At 41.2% G+C, this 12,658-nt stretch overlaps 1 protein-coding gene across 2 annotated transcripts; it reads right to left on the bottom strand.

Moving 5' to 3' along the window:
• Nucleotides 1-909: 909 nt before the first annotated feature.
• On the bottom strand, nucleotides 910-10,882 carry mlec (malectin). Of its 2 annotated transcripts, none has more exons than XM_002932080.5 (5): nucleotides 10,462-10,882; nucleotides 6,269-6,447; nucleotides 5,949-6,125; nucleotides 4,187-4,244; nucleotides 910-3,891 (listed from the first exon to the last, which is right to left on the bottom strand). In XM_002932080.5, the coding sequence occupies exons 1-5, from the start codon at nucleotides 10,649-10,651 to the stop codon at nucleotides 3,665-3,667; spliced, it is 831 nt and encodes a 276-aa protein (XP_002932126.1). In that variant the 5' UTR covers nucleotides 10,652-10,882; the 3' UTR covers nucleotides 910-3,664. The 2 variants fall into 2 exon arrangements, with proteins under 2 accessions (XP_002932126.1, XP_012825197.1); XM_012969743.3 differs by lacking the exon at nucleotides 10,462-10,882 and adding an exon at nucleotides 10,335-10,449.
• Nucleotides 10,883-12,658: the final 1,776 nt, after the last annotated feature.

Raw genomic sequence — 12,658 nt, 5'->3', positions numbered from 1 at the left:
GTTGATTCCCAAGTAGATTCAATGGCTCCTGCAGAAATTAACAATCCTGTGTGATAGGGACCTTAGGCTGGTTGTAAGTTCCACTGGGACAGGGACTGTTGTGAATGATGTCTAATGTCTGTAAACAGCTACAGGTTATGTCTTTTACTTTTTTTTTTTTTTTTATCTGCAGCTCTCTTGCTTGGAATTAGCCAGCTATCTAGTTACTAGGGCTCATTTATACTAAAAAAACAGGCAACAGTGTCTGAATTAAAAAAAAAAAAAAAAAAAATGGCTCATAGTGTTTTTTGTTACCGTGGATGTTGGCAACCTGATAGCACTGTCTCATGAGCAAAACAGATGGATACCGCATGAGTAGCTATACATGTACATCTCCACCTTCCATTGTTCTGTTCATTTGGACAGAAAGCCTAATAAATCTGAACTGCAGGAAGGAAAATGCTTCAATAATGCCTCCCAGGAACCCAAAAACAAGAAACCTTAATTTGCTGATAGAAAAAAAAAATAAACTTAACCATGAAATTCTAGATCTTAAATGGTTTTCAGGTGACCTCCCTACTACTGGTGTGTGGAAAAATCGTTTGCGGGAGCATCTTACTTTGGCACTCTTGGTATGCACCCAAAGGGGTATACCCAATAAATTTGACCAGGTTTGGCAATGTTGGCTGGACACCCCCACATTAAGACCAATATTTTAACGCTGTGTATTATTGTATTGTTATTTTTCATTGTGCCTTCTATTGATAATAGCATGTAAAATAATAAAAAAGAAAAAAAAAATTAACTGTGCAAACCCGCCTATTGTTTTCATTTGTTTATCTATTTGTTTTCCTTTATTTTTTGTTAATGTTTGTATTAAAAGCAATTAAAAAAATGCTAGATCTTAATTAGTTCCACAGAGCAGAAATGTATAATATAAACTCTTTATTTTTGTTTATAAACTGGCAGAAATATTTTATTTCCAGGTCAATTATTACATGAGTAAATCAAGCACAAAAAGTAAAAGAAAAGGTACAAAGGGGGGCAGGGTAAGAAATATTTTGGCTTTTGGTGCTTTTATTGACCAAGGGAGAGAAGAAAAAAAAAAAAAAAAAGCTAGAGCCACCTGTGTTACACCTCCTCTTTGCACAAGAGCGTATGCAGTACAAACAGCAAGACACATTCAAGACACTTATCGAAATATGTACAGTTTACACCAAACATCAGATAGAGAGATAATGAAATTAAGATTGTGGGGGGACTTTTCTACAGTAGAAACCCAAATATACCTCACACAAAGGAAACAGAAGGCAAGAGTAAGGCAGATGCTGAGAGACCAAGCATGGGCAAAAAAATAATTTTGCATGCACCAGTGAGCCTGTACAGTGGTGGAATATAGTAGTAGCCACTTGAGTGTATACTGGTGTCTTCCTAATGTCTGGGATACATTTCACCATTTTCATTTATAAACTAGGCAGCTTTTTTCCCCACTTTCCACTCATTCCGCACTGAAATGCACACTAACAGATACAGGCATACAGTGAATGACCAGTGTAAACTGTACTTTTGTCAACTGACATACAACTAGGAAATTTAAAAAGGCAACAAAACAATTTTGGAGAGTGCATTAAACAGGTCCAGAATAGAACCTACTTTTTCAATAAAGCAACTAAGCTAAAATAACTCAAAAGAAAAAATCATTTGAAGCCAATATATACAGTACAATTGGTTCAGCTGGTACCTAAATTCTGATCAAAATCATACACTTCAGTTATAAAAGAAATGCAGTGTTTCCAGGGGCTGCCAGGAAAGGATCAGTATTTGTAGCTGTGACAATGTACAAGGTACCATAATAACATTCAAGTTAAACTGGAAAAGAAAACAAAAACTGAAACTACCAGAAATTAAAGCACTGCGTTTCAAGAGTACCGATAAACGAGCGACCATTTCACTCTAAAACATTACTTACCCACTATGGGTTGAAACGGTTTAAGATGATGAACAAGAAAATTAGATTAAGCATGGCGGGGAGGCATGAATAATTCCAGTAGGTGTTTTGCAGGCTACCTACCCTGGAATCTCTAAAATACAGAAACAAGAGATATTCCATTCAAAGGGGAGTGTGGATAAAGTGATCACATGGCAGCATGTTTAAATAACTCGAGGACAAGGTCTAGACTTAATATTATGAGTATTTTCTTAAAAGATTTCCATCAAGATGATGGAAACTAACATCACACTGTTAAATGACTGCAGGCCACCCAACGCAACGTAGGCTTAAACCTGGCTAGTGGATCCAGCCGCCATCAGAACTAAAAATAGTAAATCCATATTGTTGAGCATTGTTTCACCCTATATTAAATTCCCTATTGCTCAGATTTAGATGGCTTGTTGAATCTGTATTGCTCCATACGGTTTCACACACAAGGGATATCCAAGCTATAAAAATGTCTATTTCTGACCTTGATACATCAATACTCTTAAAGAACCAGATGCATTCTTTTAATTTACCAATAAAAAAACAGTACCTAACTCCATACACCCAAAAAAGGCAAAGTAAACAAAAAGGCACTGATAAAATAAAAAAAAATAAGTGCACTCTCCATACAAGTTCTAGCCATGAGAAAGCCAGCAGCATATAGCATATGTTGGTGGGCATGAAGCAGCGGAACCTTCTTCCAACCTATAAGAGAATAAAGAGCATATGGACAGAGAGCTGCAGGGCTCAGTTCAAGGCTCTGGAAACAATCCCTACCACAAATAGAGCACTGAATTTGATCTGTTCTTCAAAATTTTTGAAATATATACTAAAAATAAGAAATTCAAATTTATTACAAGCTACTCCAGCAGCAAGAAATATAGGTACAATCTGCTTTATGACTGCATGATGCTTAGCATTAGAAATTAATTCTTGTTACTGGCTGCACTAAAGCACAACTAGATGCTACAACAATGGAGCTGTGTGCTCTTACTGCAGCCTAAAAAGCGGTGCACAAGGCAACTCAGCTTGTCAATGTGCTCTCAGTTAATTCAACATACTAAAAGAAAATAAGCAGCTACCAGAATAATATCCCTAATACAGCGCAGAGGCTCCCCTGCTAAGAGTATAGCAAGAAGGCATTTATTACTGTCACCATCTAATCACCTTTAACTTTACTAGGAAAACAACAAGATCCAGTTGTACTAGATACATTCCTCTCTACAGAAAACAGCATTTGGACTTGAAAGATTGGAGATCAGTCACTTCTAGCCCTGGAGGTTTTATAACATTCAAGTCCAGAGATCTGAAGAACAAATGAACAGAAATGCAGCACATACAGAAACAAATACCCTGGATATCAGGCAGTGACAGTTTACAGGATACCAATCCTGCTTTGTGATATGGACGACTTGGACCAGCAGCTTTTAGTTGATTATTTTCTTTTTAGGTTTCAATCTTCAGATGGATGTGTTATGGATGCTATACTTTAACTTCTTTAGATCCACAGTCCTTCAAAGCTGTGCAGTTCTACTACTGAGTTTGTCAAGCACTGCAGCTCCATGTCCATATATCAAGTACTCCATGACAAGTTCAAGGAGTGACTTGCTCCATTTACAGGACCATTTTTGATAAATTACAAACAAAAATTATTGGAAAACCAAAGCTAAAAAAACAACAAAAAGAAACAGACTGGCAGCAGGCTGCTTATAGCCGACACAGACAGAAGAGTGTGGGGATAAACACTCCAAAGGCCACCAGGATGGGAAACATGAGGCTGCTGTTGTCAGAGGCATATGGGTTAGGGGTCCTTGGACCTGACTGGACACGATTTTTGTTGCTCTGCTTCTTGCTAGTTGAACCTTCTTCCTCTTCCTCCTCTTCTTCCTCTTCTTTCTTTTCTAGGCCTGGGTGAGGCTGCAGCTTTGGGACGTCTGATATAGGCAAAAAAAAAAAAGGAAACCATACAGATCTGACAGATTCTTCACAATATAATGCACATCGCTATTTTAAATGTCTGCCAGTTCTCTGTCACATTCTAACACAATGCAAACTCCTATCCACATTTCTGTTATTTAAAAGGGGCATGAATGCAATAAATAGGGCGTGGGCTAAACATACTTTTTTTTAACCAGGAAATCACAGTATATAGTATATAAGCCTTTAAATTAATATTACATTGCTTTCTTCCTATAAAATGATTTCTACTAGATGTTAATCATAACTTACCATCAGCTGTTCCCTTCATAATGTACAGGGCACAAACTTTGGGATTGTCGTAATATCCCTGGAAAAGGGAAAAAAGTGCTTAGGTAAGAGTAATTCAAAACAATTCCCACAATTGGACAGATTCTTTCATGTAATCTACACACACGAAAGAAATAATGTTAGGAGAGCAGAAAAAAAAGGTGCACTTGTTATTTTGCCATTTTATTACCCCCCCCCCCCAGTGATTGTTTTGGCTTAGTTGATAACAGGAGCACTGGACCAGGGTATCAGAAAACTGAACTGGCCCGGGTACATGCAGGCAAGTGATCCTCTTCAGTCTTTCTCTGCGCCAGCTTCACATGTGCAGTATGGTGGAAATCCGACCTTTAACAAAAATGCTGGCTTTTTCACTCTATTGCACATGCACCAGCCCTGGGATGGCAGGAAAAGAAGGAAGGAAGAGATCGCTCACCTGCATGTATCCCGGGCCGGTGCAGTTTTCTAACATTTGGCTACCCCCACCCAAGTGATTTTAACTTTCCTTCTCTCTTAAGTAGAAGCTTACCATTAATAATGTGGGGTCAAGGTGCATTTTCCCCAGACCACCACAGTGAGTAATAGTCTAAGAATCCAAATAGGGGTAGGCACACATAGAAACCCATGTAAATGCAAGTAAACAAGTAAATGCAAGACATTTAAAGGAAAACTATACTCCCAGAATGAAAACATAATATAAACTGTTGGTTAAGTAAAGTGACCTATTAAAGAATTTAGTCAAACAGGAATATATATATATATCAGTAAATATTGTTCTTTCACATTCTTCCCCTTGAGCCGCCATTTTGTGATGGGCTGTGTGGTCCCTCAGAGATCACATGACCAGAAATAATACAGCTCTAACTGTAACAGGAAGTAGTGTGGAAGCTAAAGGCAGAACTCTGTTGATTAACTGGCTGATGTGGCGTAATATGTATGTGTGCACTGTTAATCCTTTGGTCCCAGGAGGCGACCCTTAATTCTTAAAATGGTAATTTCCTATTTAGAAAGTACCCAATACCACATACTGCTAAAAAAGTATATTTGTATGAAGATGGTTTATTTAGATGAAGCAGGGTTTTCACATATGAGCCTGTTTATCAAATATATTTTTATAGAGACCTACGTTGTTTGGGGGTATAGTTTTCCTTTAATCATAGGCTCATCATGATTAAGTACCTTGCAGCATAAAGTGTGTAAGGCTTGTTCTAAGCATGTAGCAGCAACAAACTCTACTTCATTTACAGGCCTGGTCATGGGTCATGTGTGTCAGCCCCCACAAAGATTCCTGGTATAGCAATGCAAGGTACGCCTTATATAATGCACCCATTCCTATCATTTCTGAGACAGCATGGGTTTTATAATAAGTGTAAATTATTTATTTACAATATGTCATGCGTTTATCAACATATGAAAGGCTGCAGGCTGCTTTTCCATTTCAATTTTAAAACTGCAGTTTTCTTTTTATGCCCATTATGCCCATTTTTTGCAGTTTTCCCTTTAATTAATATTAATAAAATAACATGTAAACCTACTGTGGTTTCTTGTTCTTTTTAGATAGGATCTGTTACAATGATCAAATCTAAGCTACAAAGTATAACTGGCCTTCTGGTTTTGAGAGAAAGGAAGGACGTGTAGTCACACAAGCAACAGGCGATGCACTACCCTATTTGAGCACAACTGAAGTTGCATTACATTTGCTGTGAAAAATGTAACATGCACTGCGGTACATTACACTAGACATTACCTTTACAAATTCCACACTGAGTTTCCCTGTAAACGTTGACACTTCCCCCTGCACACTTAGCTTCCCCTTCTTAATGCTAATGGGGATGATCTCATCGTGGGCTGTGCTGTGTCCCACCCGATCAAAAATATCCAAGTCCTTCACCACAGTGTGGCCATTTACACGGACATCAAATACCTGAGGACAACAAAGGGGAGAAATTGATCCATCAATTGGGCATTATTTTCTTACAGCTGGCAGCATAGCATCTGTGAGGTTCCCATAAAGCACGAGCACTTACAGCCAGAGGAGGAGGTGACAAAGAAATGTGAGAAGCTTACCTTCTGCTGAGACTGGGCAAAGTACACCTCAGCAAACTTCAGCACTAGGACATATTCCCCTTCCTCCTTGATGGGAATATCATACCCAAAGCTGTCCTCATTGTAACGTTCAGTCTGATACAAGACTTGGTCTTCTGGGTTGGAACGCAGAATAGGCAGCTTCATACCATAATCGGATGCTGTGTAAACAAGAAGAACACATAACCATTCATTATATAATGCTGATACAGTTATATATAATTTGGCACATTATACCATATCCTTAATCAGAGACATAACTAGAAGCTACTGGTCCCCACAACTGAAATATTTTAGGGAAGTTAGAGATTTTTCCCTAAACATATATGCAACTACTTGTGAGCGCCCCCCCTAGGACCCAGCAGTCACAGGGTCTGCTTCCTTATAATTTCCCTAATGCCAATTGTTTTTGTACTTTACTTTTACAACACCTACTGCAGTTTGATTTTGTTTTTGCCACTTAGTAATTTGTGTGACTTTATGGCTAACCACCAAAGCAGCCCTTGCACAGCACTGTGTACCACTGGCTTTTGTAATGACAGGTCGCACTTCCTTGGTATAATAATCATCAAGATTTCTGGTGTAAGAACATGCAAGATTTTAACAGGGATATTGTTGTGTGTATATAAGCTAAGTTGGTGTACAACAATAAAGAGCTATCAATATATAATAGGATATTAAAATTATTATAGAAATAAGCTTATATAAAGCTGCAGTGGCTGCAGAGAAGTGGGCACTGATATATTTAGGGGTTTAAAGAGGAACTAGAGGCTTGAAAACATTTTATTCAACCTTCTAGTTCCCTTTTAAGACCTGTAGCCAGAGTTGAATACTCGTTATTAAACGAAACCAAAAGAACATGAAAAAAGGAAACAGCTATTTCAGAAGCAGGTGCCCAGACAAGTCCTTGCTATTTAGATATTGACACACTTGAAGCATGTATCATTCAGTAGCACTGACAAATCAGAGTGCTTACTGATCCATCTGTACTTCTACCAGAACATCACATAATATCATGCAATTGGAGCAGAGAAAATAACGTAATTAACCTACAGACAAATACAAAACACTTTATTACACTGAGCAATGTTTCCTGCTATACCATCCCCCCTCGCCACCACAAAAACATAAGTATACAAAAATAAGTCACTTGAATTCAGTCTTAAATAATGCATTTAGATTAGAGAAATGGAACTTTCATTTGAAGCAGCGTAGGTGGTTTTTCACAGTAAGGTTGTGGAATGCCCTTCCTAGTGATGTTGTAATGGTTTCTGTTAATGCCTTTAAGAGGAGCTTGGATGATTTCTTGAGAAGGCATAGCATTCAAGGTTATTTTGATACTAAAGTCTACAATAAGTATCGATGTTGGTATATATAGTTTATGCACAGTATGCAAGTGTATAGACAGGTCAGTATAGGTTTGTGTGCCGGGTTCACTTGGAAGGGTTGAACTTGATGGACTTTGGTCTTTTTTTTTTTTTTTTCAACCCAACTTAACTTATGTAATGCCACCTCTAATCTTTTGTTGTGCTAAGTCTAAAGCTGGCCATACACGTGGCGATCTGACGATGTTTCATCGTCAGATCCGCCACACACTGTCAGGGCTGAAACAGCAGATAAGGAGGTAGAAACAATAGGATTTCTACCTTCTTCTGCCGATTCAGCCCTGATGGCAGATTTTGGTCAGGCGCCTTCTATGGCGCCCGATCAAAATTTTCTAACCTGGCCAATCGGCGAGTCGACCGATATCAGCAGCTTCCTGCGATATCGGTCGACTCGCCGACATGCCATACACGCACCGAATATCGTAAGAAACGAGGTTTCGTACGATAGTATCGGTGCGTGTATGGCCAGCTTAACACTCATTTAAAAACTGCCTTCCCATTAATTTCTGGTTTGCTTCAATTAGAAACATAATTAAACCATTAACAACGCATTGTGCTTAAGGCCCTATATAAATACACTACCTAGACCTACTTGCCCAAAAATATTGACTCCTCTGGCTACAGTCTAGTCAGATAAGCTTATTTTCTCAGGCATATTTAACAGGAGCTACAAGGACAAACACTTTAATTGATCTTTAATGAGGAAATGCAGCCAACATCACATTAAAGGAAGTATCATAGGGATCCGGCACACGGGGAGATCAGTTGCCTGCAACATATCTCCCTGTTCGCGGGCGACTAATCTCCTTCCGGGTCCTTCCGGTCCCACACGATGTGCAGGCGATTTCGGCAAATCGACGAAAATGCCTCACGAGGCAACTTCGGCAATTTGCCGAAATCGCCTACGCAGCGTGTGCCATCCCACCGGCGACTTACATTTTCGCCAGTGGGATGGTAGTTCGGGGAGATTAGTCACCAGTGACAAGATAGATTTGTCACAGGCGACTAATCTCCCCGTGTGCCAGGGCCCTTAGAGGCACACAAAAAACAACCAGTGGTCTACAAAACAGTTAAAATGGCCCCTCTTCCTCAATAGTACATATGTGCAGTTGCATTTACTTTGCACTGTTTAGGCTAGACATGGGCAACGTGACCCTCCACAATGTCAAATTACAATGTTTTTTGGAGCAACACTACTCTCCTGAACATTTTAGAAATGTGCAGGATATGTGCTAAAGATATTTAAGGAACAAGAACACCAAAAACGAGAGTGTTTTAAAGTAATTAAAATATAAGCAGCAGAAATTATCTGTTATATATTATGTATCCTGTGCTTACATGGATTCCCCCATGGCTACAGAGCAGCCTATTTATAAGAGTTTCTGACGCAAACACATATCTGACGAAGGGGCATGCCCCCGAAACGTTATATGGTTTGCTACTATTAAAAATCAGCAGGGTTTATCCCATTTAAATTAAGTCCTGTTGTGCCGGTATTTTTGTGCTGTTTGCAAACACATCAGTTTTACCAGTGCAGGGCAACAGTACTGTACATTATATTATCACTCCTATAAAACACTATCAATTACAGAAGTTCCTTTAAAGTTGGTTCAAAATTCTATTGGGGAATATAGTTGTATCTTACCTTGGCAGTTACCCAATGTATGTGTAAAGTTGTAGATGTATGTTGTTCTTCCTCTAAGTCTAAGCAACACTTGTAACAAGAGAAAGCTTATAAACGCTTCTCTATAAATCTTTAAGACAACAAGCAGTGTCAGTTAATATAGCTGTCGGCTTCACCCTGGTCGCAGGATAACGGGGAACATTATATCATAGTGAGCTGTCTATTATTTCTTTATTTATATAGAGGTGAGATCTTTTGTAGAACTTATAAATATATGACCGTAAGATGGCAGCTACACTGTAGAGAAAGGACCAAAGAGTCCCCTTTAACTCCTCCAGTGTATAAGACATGACTTCCCCCGCTCTTTAGATTGCTGCATGTGTAAAAAAATGTAATTGCCATTCATACATATACACTTAACTCCTATATAAAGCAGCTGCTCACTTCACAAGGTAGGAATGCTGGAAATGCTAGGGTTACAGTGCTGCTGTAGTGTCAAGCAGGCTTACAAAAAAATAAATAAATAAAAGCACAGGTGATTTTTTTTTTATTGATAAATAACCCCCGTAATCACTGATGGGAAGTTGTCCAGGGTGTCATCAGCTATACAAATCCGCCTCTGCTACTCACTAATGCACCTGTTATTTTATCCAGAGAGCATATGTCCTAAGTTTGAAGCAATCTTGCCACTAGTACTTAACATGCCTGGTGTGAAACCTGGCTACACTGGTCCATAATAAAGAATTAATGTTATGCATTGCCTTGCTTAGAAAGGACAACACACTTATAGCAAGGAAGTCAAAAGGCTGCCCTCCAACTGTCCTTGAACTACATCTCCCAGCATCCCCTGTCTGCTGATGCTTGAACCTGCAGTGCAAACGTTGGAGGGCCTTACGACTGCGACTCCTAACCTAGCTGCGGTAAATTCTATCTACTCTGCTAATGGGGGCAACTGCAAAGGCTGCAGGAGCCAAGAATTAAAGGAGGGGACCTAAGAGCCAGAAAACTAAAGGAACTTGCTGTCCTCTGTCTTGCTCACCCCATCCAGGGTCCTGTCCCTCTCATGCTGTCCCCCATTGTATTGGTCTTCCCTTCAGAGTCCCGCTTCTCCCAAGCGCTTCCACTCTCCTGATGTGCCTTCTAGAGCAGCTGGACTGTCCCATTACCTCTGCCCACTCTGCCCTCCAGCGGGTCCTTCCGGTAATGGATGCCGTGAACATCCACATGCGACTCGCCTCCTGCATTCACTGCCCAGATCACTGTATCCGCTAGACCAGATCCATGCGCTCCGAACGGCCCGAGTACTGTAAGAAGGATAGCGGCCAATGGCCCTAGAACTGTCCGGATGCTGAGCATCTCCTCCGGCAGCAGCCTGATCGGGGCAACAACGAGCCTTAGAAGCCGGAACTGGCCACCAACTTACTCCGCTCAATTGCTTTCACCGGCTCCGAGCGGATTCCCCGCAATCCGCAACCCTCAACCCGCACATTTCATTCACTCTCCCTGAGGCCTCAGCCAAACCTGCAGGCGCTCGGGTTACAACCAATCTGTCTGTCGCCCGCCCCATCCTGGCCGATTTAGGGCACTGATTGGCCGGAACCGCGGCTAAATGGGCCGCGCTACGGAATGACAAATAGAGATACTGTCCAACCCCAGAAGGACACTAGGCAGAGGGTGGGGACAGTGGCTGGGCTAGGTTGAGCAGAAGGAACCGGTTGGTCCGGTTGGCAGGAGGCGGAAGTTCTCAGCGCTTCCGGGTGACAATACCGAGAGTAAGTTTAGCAGTAGGAAGAAGACGAATCGTATGTATGGCCTGTTTAATTGAGGCAGCCAATCAGCGAGCTCCAGGTCGGCCTTGCTTTGGGCATTGGGGGTGTGGGCACACCTTCAAAAAATACGCGCTGTGTGGAGACTCTGTGCCATGGCAACGCCATGCCTCTGCTTCAATGGAAAGCTATTGATAACGGGTAGAATTTAAAGATAAATACAATATCTTAACATTATATTTTACCGATGTGCTGCGGTAAAATAGCTGAAGCAAACCTTAATGGCAGGTCTACTGACAATCTCTAGCTCTGAACATTGGCTGCCATCTTGCCTCCCTGAATATGCTTATCCTACAGTGTAAATTCTGTATAAATGTAGTACTTCTTTTAAAGTACTTCTATTAATGAAACTATAACTTGCCAATTCATCTCTTAAATTCGTATTTGTTGATATGTTAGAGGAGTAACAAGCAGGGGAACAGACCCCGGTGAGGGGGCTCCAGGGAGCCCCAGGCTCCTTCTCCCTCTGACCCCAGGCCTTGCTGCTAGATGTATAGGGCTTTGTGGGTCTCTTTCCTTGTTTGTGAAGGTTTTCATTCAGCCCAACGTATGCTGGGGCCAAATTCGAACCATTTTGGTGGGGCACTCTAGATTTGCCCTTGCTTGCTAGCAGAGCAATGGGGCTATGGGGCTGAGTGGGCAGAGAGTGCCTGCTGCTGAAACACTACCGGGTATATTTATCATACTCAGGCCCGGATTTGTGGAGAGGCCACAAAGGCCCGGGCCTAGGGCGGCAGAAGTTTAGGGGCTGCATGCCGCCCTGCCGCAAAAAAAAATTTAAATTTGGCTCCCATACGGAGCAGTCGGGACCTCTCCCCACTGCTCCGTATGGGAGTTTAAAGGAGCGCATGCGCACGGGAGGGCGCGCTTTTGCGCATGCGCACGGGTGGGGAGGGGGCGGCCTCGGGGCGCCCAAAACAGAAATCCGGCCCTGATCATACTGTGTAAAAAGTGGAGGGAAGAATTACTGGGGAGGTTGCCCAGGGCAACCAATCAGCAATTAGATTTCAACAGTTAGAAAATCAAAGCAAAGCATCTGATTGGCTGCTATCAAGGCCAGCCCTGCAGCCCATATTAGCAGTTCTTTGTAGAGATTATTGTAAAGATACTGGACTTCTTGAATAATCTTCAACACTTATCTGATTGGCTTCTTCATTTCAACTGAGTGGGTTCAAACTCTGGGAATTCCCTGCCTCTCAGCTGAACTGAAGAAGCCCCTCCAATGTGTGGCTAAGTGTTTTTAAAATTACTCAGCACCCCTGCTTGTCACACCTGTACTACCCTGCATTGTTTACACTGGTAAGTGCTTGCATTATTTACACCTGAAAGACCTCAGATTCTGTAGGCGCAGTGCCAGCACTGTGTCAATGTACGAAGTACAGTACAAACTGTTTATGTTGGAGTCATCATGATCAGTTATTTATATAGCCATTAAGGATGTCCCCTTTTCTGGAAAAAATACAGGCCTCTCTACATTTTTATCTTTCTTCCCTATTAAAGGAGAACTAAACCCTAAAAATGAATATGGCTAGAAATG

The sequence above is a fragment of the Xenopus tropicalis genome, chromosome 1 (assembly GCF_000004195.4).
Source record: "Xenopus tropicalis strain Nigerian chromosome 1, UCB_Xtro_10.0, whole genome shotgun sequence".
Taxonomy (NCBI): domain Eukaryota; kingdom Metazoa; phylum Chordata; class Amphibia; order Anura; family Pipidae; genus Xenopus; species Xenopus tropicalis.
This window is presented reverse-complemented; position numbering and strand designations above follow the sequence as displayed.